Here is a 19,084-nt window from a genome sequence, read left to right on the forward strand (position 1 = left end):
TTCTGACTACATAGCAACAAACAGAGACTTCCACATTGTCAGAAACATATTTTTATTCTTATAAATGTTTCTTAGTTTTGTTCTAGGAAGTGGTTGGAAAAAGTTTAGCACCCTTAAATCTTGATTTTGCAACTTATTTAGGCAATACTTGAATAGTGGTTCATACTAAGTTGAATTGTTTCCCTTTGAGATATTGTTGATGAAGGATGAGATGTTTCACAGTCTATGATGTTTTTGGAAACTGATTCCTGACCTTTAGACTCTTCTGCCCAGCCTACATGGGTCTGTTGAGTTACAGTACTAGACCGGATGCTAACAGCTCTCAAGCAGTCCTGAGCCCTGTCTGCTTTACATTCCTGGACTCTCAAATTGCTGTTCTAGTATCTTCTAGTGGGCCGAGACTAAAGCTGTTGATTATTGTCAACTTGGGCAGTTACAGCTGGTCCCTGTCCTCTCACCATTGTTCTTTCTCTTCTTCAATGCCTAATTTCTAGTAGCTTGGAATTGTTGCTTCATATACTTTGTTTCAGATAGAGTAAGAAGTGAGCATTGCTCCTGGTTCTTTGTCTTGATTACAAATGAAAGTCTTTCCAAGTCTACCTAACAGATATATAAAAATAAACAAAAACAAATTTTGGTGAGAAGTACAAGTATTCTTTAACATTAAAATTTAGATTTAAAATTATTGTCACAGAAATATTTATGCTTCGTATTTGTCATGCAAATGATTTTGGGGTTCCCACTGTTTTGATTCAGTGACTCTTTACCTTCAATGCTCTTCATGGTGCATCCTGGGTAAAAAACAGCTATCATTTATTAAATAGAACTAATTGGTATTTATATAATCTCTTAAACTGAAAATATTTTAAATAGCCAGATTAATATTTATTAGATATATTTGTAATGTCTTGGGTGCTCTTAAGATTCTCTGATGATGCAATGCTACCATTTTATTCTACATTGATATTGCATGGAATTTGCCTTTTGCTATAGTTCTGCTAAGATATATTGTTATTAGGAATGTGGTGTGATCTAGTAATGAAATAGATAAGCTTTGGGCTACTAGTTAGCATAGTTTGATTATTGCTGTTTTTCTTTGAGTTCTAATTAGCTCACTATGATTGTAAGTCTACTCTTCAGAAGCATATGCCTAGGTGCATTTTTCTGCTGAAGTTACTGATAAAATAGAATCTTGTACTTGGTAAATCTTATTATTTTTTGTCTTCATTGTTTGTCCTCAATGTGAAAAATAATAGGAAAGCCTTTGTTATTATGCCAGTTTACTTCCATTGACTGTAATTGACATAGTAACAGACTAATAATGACTTTTACAAGAAAGGTCTAATAATGGGTACTATTGTTTACCTCTGATAATTTGCTTTAAGTTTGGGTAGCAGTTATATTTATGTTCAATTTGTATATTTGTAAATTACGTATGTGCATGTGGCCAGTTATAAGTTTGATAAGGCTTTCAAGCATGTACATGCATTCCTTGCTTGGTAACCAGAAGCTAGCAAAGAAATGACATAGATGATTGTCTGTGAAACTTAATACAATGCAAGAATGAACTTTATAGTTCTTTTTTATTCAAAATTATGTATACACATACATATATACAGATGCACATCAAATCCAACAGCTAGATCTCCCTCCAATTCCTCCAGGATACCCTCATTGACCCCAAATTTCATGTTCATCTTTTAAATTCTAAGAACCCACTAAGCCCATTTAGTGCTGTCCATTTGTGCATGGCATACAGCCATCCATGGAGCATGGCAACAGCAGTGGCCACACCCCAAAGAAGAATGATGCTTCTTTCCTAGCAGCTCTTCACTGTATACACAGTTTTAAAAGTAAAAGCCACTTGAAATATAATGAAACCAATATCTAGCCATTTGCTGTGCATTTTGTTTTCCTTTTACTACTTGAAATACAGCAACCAGTGCTTCATTTACATGATGAGATCTATTTTCAAAATACTTATTTAAGGTTGGCTGGAAACTAGTGTTATTAACCCTTCTGTAATGAGTGGAGTTATCACTAAGTTGGAGGATGAAAGTTTTGATTCATTTCCCATATTGGCAGCTTATTTGTGTGATACTGCTAAGTGACTTGTTTAAACTTGATAACTTCTTTCATAAGTAAAATCTAGAAGTACCATGGTTCTCAGATACTCATTATATATAAAAAATGGCACTATATGTTTCCTAGAGTAGCAATGCTATCTCTTGTGATTGTCTTGGCCACTTTCATCCTCAGCTGGATATATATTAGGTGCAGCATGAATGTTGGCTGTGTTCTCATTTGACTGACCAGGCCCATAGCAAGGCTTTTGTTTACTTTGGAAACTAATTGAAAAGCTTTGTATTGTCATCGTAGCAAAATAATAGAAACATGACTTTAAGTAATTGGCACTAGGTGCATGTTACAAAAGGTGTATTCTGTCTTTGAAAAAAAATGTATTAATAACATTGCACTTTTTTTTTTTTTTAAAGGAGGAGCAAAATAGAGGCAAGCCCAATTGGGAGCATCTAAATGAAGATTTACATGTACTAATCACTGTGGAAGATGCTCAGAACAGAGCAGAAATCAAGCTGAAGAGAGCGGTTGAAGAGGTGAAGAAGTTACTGGTACCTGCAGTAAGTAAATTTTCATCTTGAATTTTTTTTTAAACTTTTTCCTTTTTAGATTGACTTAAAAATGTAATGTTAATACAGGATGGGTTGTTAATTGTTATAGATTTTATTTAACCACAAATATAAAAATAATATATGTCTCATTAAATATATAGTGTAAAAGACAGGATTACTCATTCTTAACCAGGAATCCCTGCTTATTTTTGTGAAGGAAGGGATGTGGTAGAAAAACAAGCCTAATTAGCTTACTTCTTAAAAGACACAGTCAACTTTTAAATTGCCCTGTTATAGGAGAAGCATCTAGATAGATCAGTCAGGATGCTAAAAGTTTTTGTTTTGTTTATTTTCTGTTTTCTTTTTCTTAAAATGTGAAGTATGCTGGACATGGTGGCACATGCATACAGTCCCTCCCCAGCACTTGAGAGGCAGAACAGGCAAATCTAGGTAAATTCTAGACCAGCCTTGTTTACATAGTGAGTCTAGGACAGTCAGGGCTAGAAAGACCCTGTTTCCAAAACCACCAAACAGGTGAAAAACAAAATCAAAAAAGGTTAAGTAATAGCAATTCAGTAATTCACTAGTTGCTAGTGTAATTAGTACTGTAGGAAAGTAGAGTTTGCTCATATGCTAGGGTCTCTTGTGGCATACTTCTGTAAATAAGTTAGTGTTGCATAGTAAAACTTTCTTATTGCATAGTAAAATCTGTGTTTTTACTGAAAGCTGAGTTTTATTGATTTCATAGGCACCAATCCAAATGCTTTTTACACTTACCCGCTCACACTGTTAAAGGTCATATTTAGGAATCTTACATAAGACATTGAGAATAAAGTTTGAGACTAGCATCTCATGAGACCTCTTTCTGTTCTTTCTACTCATTTTCTTCCTTCAACACTTCTTTACTTTTTTATTTTGCTGCGTAATATTAGAGTACTGTTTTTTTTTTCCCCAAGCAGGCAATGAGAACAAAATGATTTTAAAGATGAATGAAGCCATCTTTCTCATGTTAATATGGAAATATTTTGGTTGGCTGCTCTTAAGCTAGGAAAATCTGTTGTTAGTATGCTGTCACCAGAGCCATTTTGTTGCTTCCATGAATGCATTTGAGATCTACTGTTGTTCATATCCCAGTGGTCTGTTCTTTATTGTCCTCACAGTCCACTTTCTAAGTGAGCTCATTCATTAGAAACAGTTTCTCATTCATTTGAAAACATTGGTTCCTTGCTAGGAAAGAATTTGATACAAATTCTGTTGATAGATACTTAAGGAACATGGACATGTAGTTGTTTGCAAAGATATACTGTTAAATCTTATCCACTTCCCTTTCCTTAGTAACTGTGTGGTCTTGAAAAGCAGTGCAAGGAGACTTGTGGATATTTAGTTACAGTTTCATGGACAGGAAAGTATTACAGTGCCATGTATTTAACAACACATGTTAAACTAATGTAGCCAAAAGAAAATGGTCTAATAGTTTACTATTTACCCATTTGATTTTTCTAGGCATTGCTTTTGTAATTTACTTTTATTCTACAAGATATTATAAAATAAAGAGCATTGATTTAGAAGATTATTGGTGAATTCTAAAAAATTTTGACCTGTTTTCTTTAATTTAGTGGGGGGAAACTAATGGTGAACTAAGACTTTGGAGTACCCACTCTTTCATTTATAGAATTTCTTGTTGATCGGTGAGCCTGACTTGGGTTTGGTCCCCAGGTTCAACAATGTTGGGAGAACCAATTTCTGGAGGATGTCCTCTGAATTTCACATGAGAGCTGAGTGCCCCTCCACTTGTACAGAGGTCCCTGAGCACAGAAGTAAGGCATTTGATGGAGACACTGTTTAGGACTGAGTGTTCCAAGCAAGGACTCTCACTCTGTCCATTGTCCAGTTGTGTGTCCCTGTATCTGTTCCCTTCTAGTGCTTCTTGATAATGCCTGGGCAAGACACTTGTCTACAAGTATAGCTGAATGTCATTAAAAGTTATATTATTGTTGTATTCTTTTATCAGTAGTATTTGGATTTCTGGTCTCAGGTTCCTGGCCATCTGAGTGTTCCATCTCATGGAGTGGGCTTTAATTTTAGTCAGATAGTGGTCGTTACTCCTATAACATTTGTGTCACGATTGCACCTGTGTATCTCATAAGCCACCATTACAGATGGAATGGTATGTAGTTGGATTGGTGTTAATCTGTCTCCTCTGTCCACTCTAGTGTTCAGAGTCCTACTACCATGAACAGCAGTCAGTAGGCAGGAATGGAGGTTCTAGGTAGGCCCCAGCCTGCCTTCTTGTTGTAGGGCATCACTGTCAGTTGTGAAGAGAGAACCATAAGTAGCATCAGCAATGTACCCTGGTTGTTGGGGTTCTGGGGAGCTCCTTTGCCAAGAACTCAATTAGATATAATGCATTCTAAAGACTGGATGTCTCCTTTGATGGTGACAGGTGTTTACTTGGTACTTTGTCTCCCTATTATTTAGTGACTCCATTTATATTTCTTTCATATATATGTTTTATGAAGCTTTTACTATAGTAGATTTCCATACTGTCCCTCAGGTGACCCTGAGTTTTAGCTGTATCTCCTCTTCTTCCTTTCTTATCTTTTCTGCCCTCCCCACTTCAGATTGTTTTCAGTTCTTTTGTGTTAGAAGTCTTCTAGCTATTTACAAACAATAAATTGGTAACTGTAGTCATTCTGCTGTTACAAAGCACTAGAATTTATTCCTCTTATCTAACTGTAAATGAGCACCTCTTAAATACCCCCTTCGCACCCCACCCCACTCTTCTCCTTCTGTATTTACTATCCTACTTTCTGGGTTCATGAGACCAACTGTTTTAAGCTTCATTATGTGAGGGAGAACTAATACAGCGTTTATTTATATTAGCTGTATTTGTTGAAAAGAAAATTCAGAAATGTAACTAGAATTAGTCAGATGACTTCTACCTATACTTGATTTCTGATGTTAATGTTACCAGCTTATTTTCTAAGTGCATATTTTAGACGCTAGAATAATTTTTCTAGTGTGACATTACACAACTACAGTTTTGTATGTCGTGAAGAGTCATTAATAGTGTTTTTCATGGTTTTCCCTAGTAACATGCTTTAAATGCCATCATATATATGACTATGCTATTATCAATCACTTATTAATATTTCTTGCTTATTAATAGTATCACAGATAATATCTGTAGTAAATGTTAGAGGCTGCCTGTCTAAATATTTTAGAATGTTTCCAGAAATAAAATTAATATGGTTAAATATGTGTCTGTATATCTCTAAGGTACAATAAAGGGTGATAGAGAACCACTGGTTAGGACAAAGCTCTTTTAGATAATGATTACAAAATGCTTCTTGAAGAGATGATTTTGAGAAATGTGTAGTACAACTATTTGGATATCTTAGGAATTTTCTTAGTTACCGAGAACAGAAGTGATCCTGTGTCCTGTTTGAAATACCATGGTGCTCAACAAAGTTAAGTGAGCTGGAGATATTTGTGAGGTAATTGGGAAAGTAGGTTAAGGCATTGAGTCTTTATTCTGAAATAGGTTGTTGGGAGAGGTGGACAGGAATGGCACAACCTGCTTGCTGCTGCCTGTTTCAATGGATTTTTCTGGCTACTTAGCTAGTAGGCTTTGAGGGCAGCGGTGAAAGCTCAGATGTCACTTACAAAGCATTCAGTGTAAGTGTTTAATTCAGAATAGTTCATGGCTAGATACATACAAGTTGTTTGAACTAGAGTCAAGGATGATGGAGGTGTTTGATGAAGGATTTATCTTGAAGGTGAATTTAGTTGACAGGAATTTTGATTAGACTTGATATCTTGAAGGTAAAATTAGTTGACAAGGATTTTGATTAGACTTGATGATGTAGTATATGTGATGCCTTAAAGCAATTGGTGCCTCCTTTAATTTTCATTGTTAGAAACAAAGAAACTGGGTTTGAAATGTGAAAACTGAAAAGCCATTCACATGGTAATAACTAACAAGAATTTGATGAGAACATGGAGCTATGATTCCTCAGGTATTTAGAGCACTGGACTGGAAGCGCATAAACTGGACTACATTACCTTCTAGTGTAGGACCTCCTTTTGGGGAGACCCCCACTCTATTCTCGGGATAGCGTCTACCCAAGGAAACACGAGAGACCGACTTGATGTAAATGCATGAGGTAGTTTATTATCAGAGCTCTGGATCGACACATATCTCACACAGGAGACAGTGGAGTCGACCCTGAGGCTCAAAAGTTAGGGATTTATATAGGAAAAGTCAAGGGGGTTGTCAGGGGGGTTTGGCACGGTTACACATGATTTGCTGATTCAAACATTGGCGGGGGATTCTGGCGTGCAGGGTGGGTTTTTTTGCAGGAAGGTCATTTTAAACTGCATCCAAGGACAGGAGACAGGAGACTCCAGTCCAGATAGTGTATGACCCATAGGAGTTTTCCCAGGCATGCCCCTTATCTTTTATGGCCGGTCTGTTTGTGGAATGGCTCAACCACAACCTTGCTTCAAGCTTGTCCAGCATGTCCTGGCTCAGTCTGCTTGCTGCCTCAACTATAGATTCTGAAAAGTCCCAACTCCCTTCACTAGGACATTTGTACTAGTGTAGCAGAGAATGCCTACTGCTTAAAGGTTTTAAACCTGGGCCAAATTCTATAGGAAAAAAGGAGTAATTTTGCTTTGTTTTGCTTTTTAGCCTGCTTGTCCTGGAGCTTGCAATCTCAAGTACTAAGAATTACAAGCTAATGCAACAACTTTCTCTTTCTCTTTCTCTTTCTCTTTCTCTTTCTCTTTCTCTTTCTCTTTCTCTCATTCTCATTCTCATTCTCATTCTCTTTCTCTCATTCTCATTCTCTTTCTCTTCCCTCTTTTTCTGTGTTTTGAAGTGATACACTATAGTCTCTGGACTCATCTGGTAAGGGGCTATTATCTTGCTTATGATATGATATCATTTAAAGATTAAATTTACAACTAAAGCCCAAAATAGTCTTGTTTTTGTTCTTATGTTTGGTGTTAGTCTTTTCTAGAAAGATAAAAGGACAATTCTGTGCCCTTTTTGTGGAGAAAGCTGAATCTAGGGGGTGTGGGTGAAGCAAGGAACACTCAGCTTTGCTTGATCTGAGCTTTATAATTACACGGAATTAAGTATCTTGTTTGTGGTTTTTTTCTCTGCTGAGTTTTAAGGCTCATAAATTTGACAAACATATCCTCACTTGTTGTGATGCAGTTCTAACCTGTCTAGTTTTGAAATGTTAAATGTAATATTTAGTAAGTCACATTTGGTTGTGTGTGTTTGTGTGTGTATGTTTTGAACTAAACTTATTACGTGTATGCATGCAGGGAGTGTTCATGTGCTGGAATGGGGTGCAGGTAGTGAGGTGAGAGGGCAGCTGTAGGTGTTGGTGCACACCTTTACCTTGTTGGAGTAGGGTTTGTTGTTTCTGCTGAGTATATGAGGCTTCTTGGAGTATGAATGTCCAGAGGAACCCTGGGATACAGACATGTGCCGTTGTACCCACTTTACCTGGATTTGCAGGGCAGAGACTGTCCTCACGCATGCTCAGCACATACTTCCCTACCTTCTGGAGCAATATCTAAAATCCAAAGGTGGGTTTTGGTTTTTGGTTTTAACTTCAGTTTGTATTTGTTTTGTTTTGTGATGGGGCTTTACTATGTAGCTCTAGCTGTGAAGACTCACCTGCTCAAAACATCTTGCCTCTGCCTCCACAGTGCTAGGATTGAAGTTCTATATGATCAGTGATGCTGGGCTTAAATTTCAGTTTTAAAACAACCCTAAGTACATTTCATTCCTTTTGCCAGTAAGCAAACAGTATTCCAATCCCCGCCCCCCGAAAGTAGTTCAGCATTCAAATCTAACTTCATGATTAATAAAGGTTTTGCAATGGCCACACGTCATTCATTAGAATCAGATATTTAGAAGACTTGTTTTTCAGTGAAATAATGTTTTTGTTTCACGTTTTTGATAGATTACTTTAATCCTTTTGTTTTCTAATTTACTAATACACCATGCATTAAATAGGCATGAATATATAGTAGTATTATATATAGTATTTTTATTGTACAAGTTTGTATTCATTGTCTTTAAGTATCTCTGAGTATAAATATACTCAAAAGTCTTTAGAGATGTGTATATATATGTATATATATACATATATATACATATACACATATATATATGTGTATATATAAATAGTATATATAAATAGTATATTATATATATATATAAATAGGCATGAATATATAGTATCATTATATATAGTATTTTTATTGTACAAGTTTGTATTCATTGTCTTTAAGTATCTCTGAGTATAAATATACTCAAAAGTCTTTAGAGATGTATCCTTAATAGAAACTGTTGATAATCTTTGAGGGTACGCAAAAATGGGGTTGGGAGCCACGGTCTCCCTATGTTGCCTAACCTGAGCTCAGGGTCCTCCTGTTTCAGTCTACCACCCAGAGTTCTAATGTTAAGGTCTGAAACCATCATGCTAGGCCTCCATAATATTTCTGTAATACTTGTGTTCCTGTGGGTTGGAAGAGTATCCTCTCTTGTCATTTTCACTCCTTTCAAGTAATTCTCCCTAGTAAGCTAGTAAAGTTGATATATTTTTAAAATTTCAAATATCAAAGAAAATCATTCAGTTTTATTATTTTACTCAAGTAAAACTGTACCACACTAGCCCCTCTGAAAGTGGAAGAGGAAATAAGCTGTTTGGTTTTAAACTCTTTACTATATAGTACAGTCTCTTTTGACATTTTAAAAATATTAGGATTTTTGGGGTAGGTTCATGTAAGTTCCCTAATGTAGCTTGTAAATGGGAGAAAGATTTTTAGTCCTCTCATAGCCTAGACCTGTGATGATAGAAAGGTGGGTACTCCATTATTGAGTTATCTCTATAACTCTGAAAAACGGTTTCAGGGCACTAGATTGCCATAGCAGATCTTACTGTATGAAGATACATTAAATAGGGCTTACATAGGAAGAAATAATGCCTTGTGTTAGGGCTTAATACAGTGATAGCATTGTTTTAGGTACATTATAGAAGAACATTAGTATTACTTAGAATTATTGTGAATAAGATAACTGGCAAACTAGTTTTCTTGATTTTTATTTTTTCCTTTTCCTAAACGGACTTTTAAAATAGCTAATGATAACTCGACATTTTGCATTTGCTGGCCAATTAGGCTTTGGACAAAATGATTATTTATGATTTTAATTTTCCATAAATTGTTTACATTAGTAATCACATCACAGAAATTTTACAAGGCTCTTACAATCTGTGTTGAACTTTGTTCTTAGAACTATAAAACTTGGCCCCTTTAAAAATAAATTGGTCTGTTGCCAAGTTTATTGGGGGACAGAGTTTCTAAAGTCTTAGCACAGCACTCATCTATTTACAAGTCAGCTGCAAACATCTGAGCTGTGGATGATTCACTTCCTTTCAAATTGTTTTTTTTATTTTGTCTCACAGAAAGCTTCCATATTTTCTTATCTCATGGATATTTATTTATTTATTTGGCCCTGACACAAACTAAAATCATCTGGGATGGAGACTATTTTTCTATTTGTAACTGTTGTAGGCTTGTGGTAGTACTGGACATATACCAAGTGAGCCGGTAAGCAGCATTCTTCCACGGTCACTGTTTGAGTTCCTCCTGCCTGGTGTTCCTGCATTGGCTTCCCTGGTGATGGGCTGTCAAGTGTAATTCAATTAGCTTTCCTCCTCAACTTTGTTTTAGTCTGTGTCTTATTACAACAGAAACCAAATTAGGACATCTCCCAATTCTGTATTCAATGTGTTTTGTTGTTATTGTTGTTTTTCTGTTTGTTTGTTTGTTTTTTGCTACATTAATGTCATATATTACAAATTTCTACCTTTTTTTTTGTTGCCTTTTTGATTGGTTGGTTGGTTGGTTGGTTGGTCTTTTTACTTTTGTGGCATAGTGTCATTGCCCTGTTTTTCAGTTCGTTGGTATTTTATGTACTTACTAAAATAGTTGGTTTGGGTTATGCCTTTAAGGTAACCCAGCTTCTTGTCTCTTACTGGGTTTCTCAAAATTTATTTTACTTTTAGTTTGAGTCCTATCAAACAAGTACTTTTTTCTATTTGTGATGTGCCTCTCCCATTTTTGTATTATCATAAAGGCTTTTAAATACAAATAATCGCTATATTGATAATCAGAATTTCTCTTGTTTTTCTAATATCCTAGTGGTCAAAATATTTACCATAAAGTACATTTTAAGTTCTTTATCTCCATAAAGCTGTAGGATCTATAATAGTGCTCTTTTTCATCATGATGTCAATAATTTGCTTTCATTTTTCTTGAAAAATCTATTAATCTTCTAAATTTCACATTTTGACTTTTGTTAATTTTTCTCTTTCACTGACCTCTGCTTTTCTTCTACTTTATTTGAACTTAACTTTATTTGGACATTTTAAAGTAAGATTAGTGATCTAAAACCTTTCTTTAATAGATAGAAATACGGTTATAGTACATATTACTCATTTCAAAGTGTTTTCTAGTTTCTTTTGTAGTATTTAGAACTTTTCTTTGTATTTCATTGGTTGTTTTTATATTCTTAATGAATACATTCTATGTGTTTTTATCTTTTCAAATAATGATTATTACACTTTTTATATTATTTACCTATTTAATTTATTAGGTAGATCTAGGGCTCTATGCCTCACAAGTATGTCTGGTACTCTACCTCTGAACTGTATTCCCAGCCCTCATTATATATAACCTAGTGATAATGTCTGTTTTGGTGAACATCTCATCTTTACTTAAGTACACTTGTATGTGGATATATATTCTGCAGTAATTGGGTCTTTGGTTTGTAAGGCTCATTTAGATAAAAGTAATTGTGAATGTATCAGTCTTTTCCTTGGTTGTAAATAGTCTCCTCTGTGGCATTGAAAGGGCAGATGGACTTGATGCACACATGCCTATATCTCTAATTGACAAAACCTGTCCGAACAGGGTTTGGCATTAGCATTTATTGTTCTGCATGGTAGCGGCTTTCCTCTTATAATCTTGTCCTTTATTCCCTCTTGTCCCCAAACACCAATCACTGTATTCAGTTTTCTACAGATAGTACCAAGCAGTGTAACTTAAATGCCTTTGATGGGCATTGTAAAAGTGATTACTTTAGCTGTGTGAAAGTGTGAGACATGTGTGCCCCTTTACTCCCTCCCCGGTTTTCTATGTTAAAAGGATTGGTTACCTCAACTGCAGCATTGGAGAAGCCAGTTACAGATTCAGTTCCTGATGATAATGGGAGGCACTATATGTAAAATGAGTCTATAGAGTAAATAGTTGTCTTCCTGATCCACAAAAGGTGAAAATATCCTAATGAAACCCATTATGCACCATGCTAACTCTAATGCAATTTTTAGAAAAGAAAATAGGGAGGGGCAATAAGCATTTTTATATACATCATTATTTCAGAAGGGATTCAAAAAATTCCAGATGAAAGAAACAGGATATTGTGCAGACATGAAGACTAAGAAAACCGTGGAGATACAGGTTGTGTGCCTTCATCTCCTAATCTCTTTCTGAAGGAAAACAGTTTCCATGTGTTATGCCAGGACTAAAGTGGAAAGCTGAACTGTGAACTTCTGACGAGAGAGGTTCCTGATGTCAAGCAGCATGGACTTACGCTTAAATCCTAACAGACTGTGCATACATAAACAGCTTTACTCTCAGACAGTCCATAACATGTTTTGGGGCTTTGTAGTAGAATCCTCCTGTTTTCATGTTTACTAAGAGGTATTTTGAGCTTAAATATGAATGAATTTTTAATATATATTTGATTTTTTTAGAAGAATTAGCATTCCTAGGGATCTAAGTTAATATGAATTAAATAATTGGTTTTAATATATTACTACAAATTTCCAGCTGAAATTTGAAATTTTAAGTGTGCTGATTAATCAAGGAATATTGTGAAACTTGAAAATATCATAACAAAATCATTTTAATTTTCTTTTTAGAAATACCAGTTATCATTGTCGTTGAAATTAAGAAAACAAAGAGAAAATACTTTACATATTTGTTTTTATATTTCTCAGGACTTCTTCACTTAATGTCCTGTGGATTTGACTCATGGTAAATTGTTTTAATTATAGTCTGAAAATAAGTTCAAAGAAGTATTGATGATAGTAAGAGGCATCTGCATACTGAAATAGTTTCTTCTTCAAGACATTTTTAAGCTAGAATGTCAGATTGCTGCTCTTATATTTTACTTCATGGACAAGTACTAGTAACTGAAGTATATGGCATTTTGACTGTTTTGTTGAGGAAAAGAATGTTTAAACATCTAACCAAAATGCATGTGGTCCCAGATAAGAGCAGCAGTGAGGGATTTTGTGAAGAGGATGTTTCTGTGCCTGCTGCCATTTTCATCAGAATGGGACTCAGTACTGTATTAACTGTCTCTTCAGAGTGTCAGAGCAGTCTGTCTGCCAAATTAAATGAGTTGCCATGGGAATTTTCAAATGTTTGAGGCGTTTACTTATAGCAATTTGATGGGTTTGAATAAGCTCATAAATTACAGGTTTAGAAAAAAAGAAGCCAGTCCTTCTATACATGAAGTTTTTATAGAGGCCTATGGCCTCATAAATTTTTGACGAGAGCAAATTGATCCCTGCTCACATGAGGCCAGTTTATTAGGGCTTGTGGGTCTCTCCCCCCCCCCCCCCCCTTCACCGAAACAAATGCATGACAAGCACATTTAAAAGTTTCTTTGACATCTCTAGAGGAAAGTGTGACAGTCCTGGTCATGATTTTGCTCTGTATTTAGCACTGCAGAGTGTTGTGGGAAGAGTACTTTGTTTTTATAAACAATAAGGTAATATTTTAATTCCATACAATGTGTATAATAGTAAATCATATTTTTACACCTAGGAGACACAAAGGGTAGAATAATTAAAACAAAAACATTTTGGAGTCAGATACGGTTTTCAAGCTGCGGTAAGTGGTATTATTCAGGTTTCATGTACATATTCTCAGAATGAACTTCACCTTTCCTGTGTCTCTAAAGAATTGTATGTTAGTGTAACAGTGATTGTCCACAGTGAGGACCATCACTTGGTGTATAGGATACCGCTTGTCCTCAGGACACTAACCATATTAATCAGTTCCTTTATGGGGTTTGGGTGAAAAAACACTCAGAGCTGAAATGTCTTCAAGGCTGTATAATTGATTCCTAAAATAGCTAAAGTATTATGGGGAGCCTACTGTAAGTAACTAGATAGCTGTTTCATAAGGAAAATAGTAAAAGAGTATAGTAATAATAAACTGGATGCCTGAAAATATTGTTGCATCTTTCAAAACACTATTAATAGTAATGTTATTAATATAATAGCATTTATTATTATAATAGTATTTATTAATATAATAATATATTATTGATATTATTAGGGAGACATAGTTATATTAGAAAAGAATAATTATTTAGTTGATGAGGGACAAAGTAAGACATATTTAAAGTAAACTTTTTGTTTGTTAATCTTTATTGCATGGCGTTCAGTTGCACATTGGCATCATCTGAGTAGCAACTTATATTCATAATATTTTAGTTGACCCATTGGTGAGACTTGACTCAGTGTCAGGTAAGTTTTTTTTTTTTTTTTAAAGATTTATTTATTTATTATATGTAAGTACACTGTAGCTGTCTTCAAACACCAGAAGAGGGCATAGATCTCCTTACGGATGGTTGTGAGCCACCATGTGGGTGCCGGGATTTGAACTCATGACCTTTGGAAGAGCAGTCGGTGCTCTTAGCCTCTAAGCCATCTCTCCAGCCCCGTCAGGAAGTTTTTAAAGGTGTACTTGAGTATAAAGTAAAAAACCTTAGAGGAGCCTCACCACATCTCAGAGTCTCTATAGAACCCAATTGGCATACGGCCCTCTGCTGTGTGCTGTTTAAGGACATGTGACAGGACAGAAAGAACCTACAGAAATTGACATATACTGGCTGCTCTTTTCTTTCTTTCTTTTTTTTTTTAACTTTTAAAATAAAATGTAATTCATTTCTGATTCAGTTACTTTTTATACCACTTTTAGTTGTGTGTTCTACTTAGGGCAAAACCAACTAGAATCAGTTACACATAGTTTTCTTATGTCATTGGCTATTAACACTCTGGTTACTGTTTGTCCTGTCATGGTCAAGCTCAGGCTTCTTAAGACAAGTGGGAACACCTTCCTGCACACTTGGAGTTTGTGAAGCTCTGTGCTCAGTGTCATGTCTGTGATAATACTAAACAGCTTACCAAAGAGCCTTTCCTGTATGGATTCATTGAAGGACACCTCATCTTTTTTTTTTTTTTGGATTTGGTTTTTTTCAAGACAGGGTTTCTCTGTATATAGCCCTGGCTATCCTGGAACTCACTCTGTCGACCAGGCTAGCCTCGAACTCAGAAATCCGCCTGCCACTGCCTCCCAGAGTGCTGGGATTACAGGCGTGCGCCACCACCGCCCAGCTAGGACACCTCATCTTGACATGTGGTTGATAGATTGACAGTTTAGTTTAGATAGCTTATAACTCAAGATTGGAGCTATTAACCAGTAGAAGATAATGATACTGGCTATAGAAAAACAGGGCAGTGTATTTATTCTTTAAGAAAAATTTTTGTGTTATATATCCAGTGCCCTGTTTTCAACAGTGTATTGTGTATCACTCTGAATTTGCATGTTAAACTTACTGTATAGAACTTAAGAGTGGTTGTTAAACAATAAATAAGCACCACATTGACTAGGTTAATTTTAGTTCTTTTACACTTTAAGTGTATATGATATGTATACTGGTTTCTTTATTTTTTTAGAACATTTAAAATATTTAATAGAAGAAGCATTGATGAATAATTTCTCAGTGTATATCCTTCAGGTCGGTTGTTTTCATACCTCCCTTTAGATTGTTTGCATGCTTTTCTGATGGTTGGTGAGTAGCCTTGTGTGCCTTGTGTTAGGTAGAACATTGTGAACCACAGTATTAACACCCTTGATACTGGATTGACAAAACTAGGAAAATCAAATGTCTCCCAACAGTTTATACTTTCTAATTCTCATCTAACTTTTCGTAACATTTCATTTTTAGTGATACTTTTATTGAAACCATTAATAGTAAATCTAGCATTCTAATATATTAATGTTCAGATAAACATTGTAATTTGAATTCAGATAAACTTATTTGGTAGCATTGGTAGCATTATTTTCTAATTTAGTTATGATAATTGAATGTTAAGATTATCCCATCCATTAGTAACAGAATTCCCTTATAGAAATTAATTTTGAAATTATAGTAGTAAATTGTGAAGATGATTTTTTGTGCCCTTATGGGGACAGAAGGTAATTTACTCTTTATAAATCAAATATGTCAACTTGTTTTTAGTTAATTCTTTTAAGTTCATTTTGATAACAGTAGTATATAAAATCTGAGCAACTTAGAAATTTTCAAATTAACTCACTTCTTGATATTAGTGCTTTAATAAGTTTTATGAGATGGGTGATGATATTCTTTACTAAAAGAAAGAAAAAGAAGCTTTGATTGTTATATTTAGAAATTGCAGCATGTCAATGCAGATAAGATTAAAAGCAGCATTAAATAAATGGAAAACTAGTTCTTTTCATAAACATCTATTGAGAAACTACTACTAGCACAGGCTACTCCAGTGCTGCAGTTTACAATAAAGACTCTTACTCACTAATACAAATGAGAAAAGAAAAAACATATAATTGAATTTCCTTATCCCTTGGTTTGGTAATATGGTGTCCACTATAGAGAGGTGGTATACTTTCATTGAATCACATGCTTTCCAGGATTATCTCTTCTTACTCTTGCTCCCAGATAATCGCATCTGTGATGATAGCTGCAATTACCACTGTGGCTAATCAGAAATTTCAGCACAAACTGTCTTTTCTTTGTCTCTACCTGGACACTGTAAAGATATCTTAAACATAATATTTCTATAGTTCTTCCCTCTCTTAGTTCAGTGATTTCTCCCTTGTCTTTAGTATGAATTACAGCTTTGCCTACCGTCTTCCACCTTCCTTCCTTTCTGATTCTCCCAGATTCCACTCCTTCCCAAATTCACCTTTTGGTAGCACATGTCTACATCTTTTGTCATAGCTCAACTGTGTCTTTTTCTTGAGGTACTTTCTAGAGCATACATGCACACATGCACTTCAGTGAGTCTATTCTATTCACTACCAGTCCAAAGTTGCCTTGATACTCATGCATTGTATTCTATAAAGTTGTCATAAATTTTTGTAATTACTAATTTTCTTAATTATCTTTTCCTTCTCTTTCCCCATGAGTTCCCAAGAAAGCAGATTTGGACTGTTAATTAAAGTATATCCTTGAAAATATTGCCCTATAATCAGTTTTTAAAGTTTCAAAGACAATAATGTGAAAAATGTCTGATAATTTCATATGGATACAAAGCTAGGTATGGTAGGGCACACCTTTGATCCTAGTATTCAGAGAAACTGATGAGTAGGTCTTTCTGAGTTCGCCAGCCTTGGTTGAAAGATTAAAAATTAACCAAATCAAAATTTAAAAATAAAGTTGCATGGCAACTCTTATTGGAAGATACCCATTTATAATAAAGTCCATATTGGAATAAAAATACTCAATTCTCCTAGATTTGAAATGAGAATACCTTAGTCTATTTTTAGGTCTATTTGTAGTTTAGAAATGTTTTTAAGACTCTGGCTATGTTCTGCTAAGCAGAATTATGGTCATTCTAGCTGTACATGGTGGTGTGTACTTGTAACACCAGCAATTAGGAGGCAGAGGCAGGAAGAGCTCGAATTTGAGGCTAACCTCAGCTGCATAGCCCAGAGATTACTGATCTTTTTTCTCAAAAAGAGTCACTTGTATGTGTATAAAACTGAGACAAGCAACCTCCCGTTCTTAGTGATTTTATCAAGTCCCTCAGGGAATTCCTGTATCCTTTGTATGCCCCACCTCTTAGTATTTATGTAGACACTTATGTAACTTAAACATTGTTCCAGACTCTGAGGCCTTCAGTGGCCCTTTTGTTACAATAGTATTTAAGTTCTTTTCCTTTTACATTTGTTTGTTTGTATATACAGATTAATAGGTCAGAGGTCAATTTGCCAGAGTTGGTTGTCTGTTTTGACTGTGTGGTTCCTAGGGATAGAATTTAGGTCATCCTGCTTGGCAGCAAGTATCATAACTACTCAAACCATCTTACCAGACCCCCTTGACCTTAATGTGCTTTTTAGTACTTCTTAAGTACTTTTTTCTTAAGCCTTCCTATTTGGCTGGTTTGTTTGTTTTTTTTTTTTTTTTTTCTCGCTGATAATATGTTACTAATTTCACAGGTTCATTTAATGTCACATTGATTGATATGCCATAGGATATAATGTTATAAAGTCTCACAGTCTATGTCACAGACTAGACATAGTACAGTGTTTACAGTTGTGGCCAGACGCAGGTGACCTTATGTAATTGTCCCTTTTAAAGCATAGTTACCCTAGTGCTGCAGGCATCCTGTTCACGGTGACACTGCTTAAGCCTGCTAGACTTACACAGTTAAGCTAACTTAAATGGCTCACCAGATTGTTTGATGGTTGCATCAAGGTGGATTATTTACAGTGGTATGTAGTTTTCCACTCAAGAATTTGAGGATTAGCCAAGCATAGTGGTGTGCATGTTTAATCCCATTACTTGAGAAGCAGAGGCAGGGAGATTTCTCTGAGCTTGAGGTCAGTCTAGAAACTCTCAACAAAAAGCAGAAATAGCCAACTTCTCCTCCTCCTTTCCCTTCTCTTCTTTTTCCTCCTCTTCTTCCTCCTCCTCCTCCTCCTCCTCCTCCTCCTCCTCCTCCTCCTACTGATGATGATGATGATGATGATAATAATAATAATAAATGGGACAATTTGGGTTTCATAAATAAAATGTTTTTCTTTCCTAGAGGGATGTGTTGGTTTCATCCTAAATTTGCTCCATTCTTGGACTGTGACTACCTAAGGAAAGTAAACGCTTCATTAAGACAATGATGCATCTTTTTCTTCTAGTTTTACTGTAAAACAATGCAGTTAGTGGCTGAGCTAATACTGTGCTGAATGCTTCACAAGTCCTAAAGATTAAATGAAATAATAAATGCTTACTTCTTCAAAAGCTACAAACATCTAAGATTCTTTGCATGAGAATGTTTAGTTGGATTTTTCCTGACCAAGGAAAGTTTCAACAGTCTTGGACCAAAACAACAGTATATAAAACCTGACAGTTTAGTTGAGATATAAAAATGTTGGAGCCTTCTCTCAGAAGTCTTGTGATGTTTTAAGTAACTTTCCTGTTTGTGCTGAGCCACCTTGTCCTCAGTGATGTGAGCAGCAGGCTACAGGTTAGACACGTTCATAGAGACAGCAGTATTTACATCTGGTTTTGAGTGCTTAAAATTCTTTTG

At 35.3% G+C, this 19,084-nt stretch overlaps 1 protein-coding gene across 5 annotated transcripts in view; it reads left to right on the forward strand.

Moving 5' to 3' along the window:
* Qki (QKI, KH domain containing RNA binding) overlaps positions 1 to 19,084 on the forward strand; it is a 109,277-nt gene that overhangs the window by 73,590 nt on the left and 16,603 nt on the right. For all 5 annotated transcript variants that reach the window (XR_007975282.1, XM_052169935.1, XM_052169937.1 and 2 more), the window contains exon 4: positions 2,496 to 2,639. Coding sequence is in view for 4 of the 5 variants with exons in the window: in XM_052169935.1 (XP_052025895.1) it covers positions 2,496 to 2,639 (144 nt within the window). In the remaining variant the exon portion in view is untranslated. The remainder of the gene's footprint in view (positions 1 to 2,495; positions 2,640 to 19,084) is intronic.

This window comes from Apodemus sylvaticus, chromosome 23 (assembly GCF_947179515.1).
Source record: "Apodemus sylvaticus chromosome 23, mApoSyl1.1, whole genome shotgun sequence".
NCBI classification, from domain to species: domain Eukaryota; kingdom Metazoa; phylum Chordata; class Mammalia; order Rodentia; family Muridae; genus Apodemus; species Apodemus sylvaticus.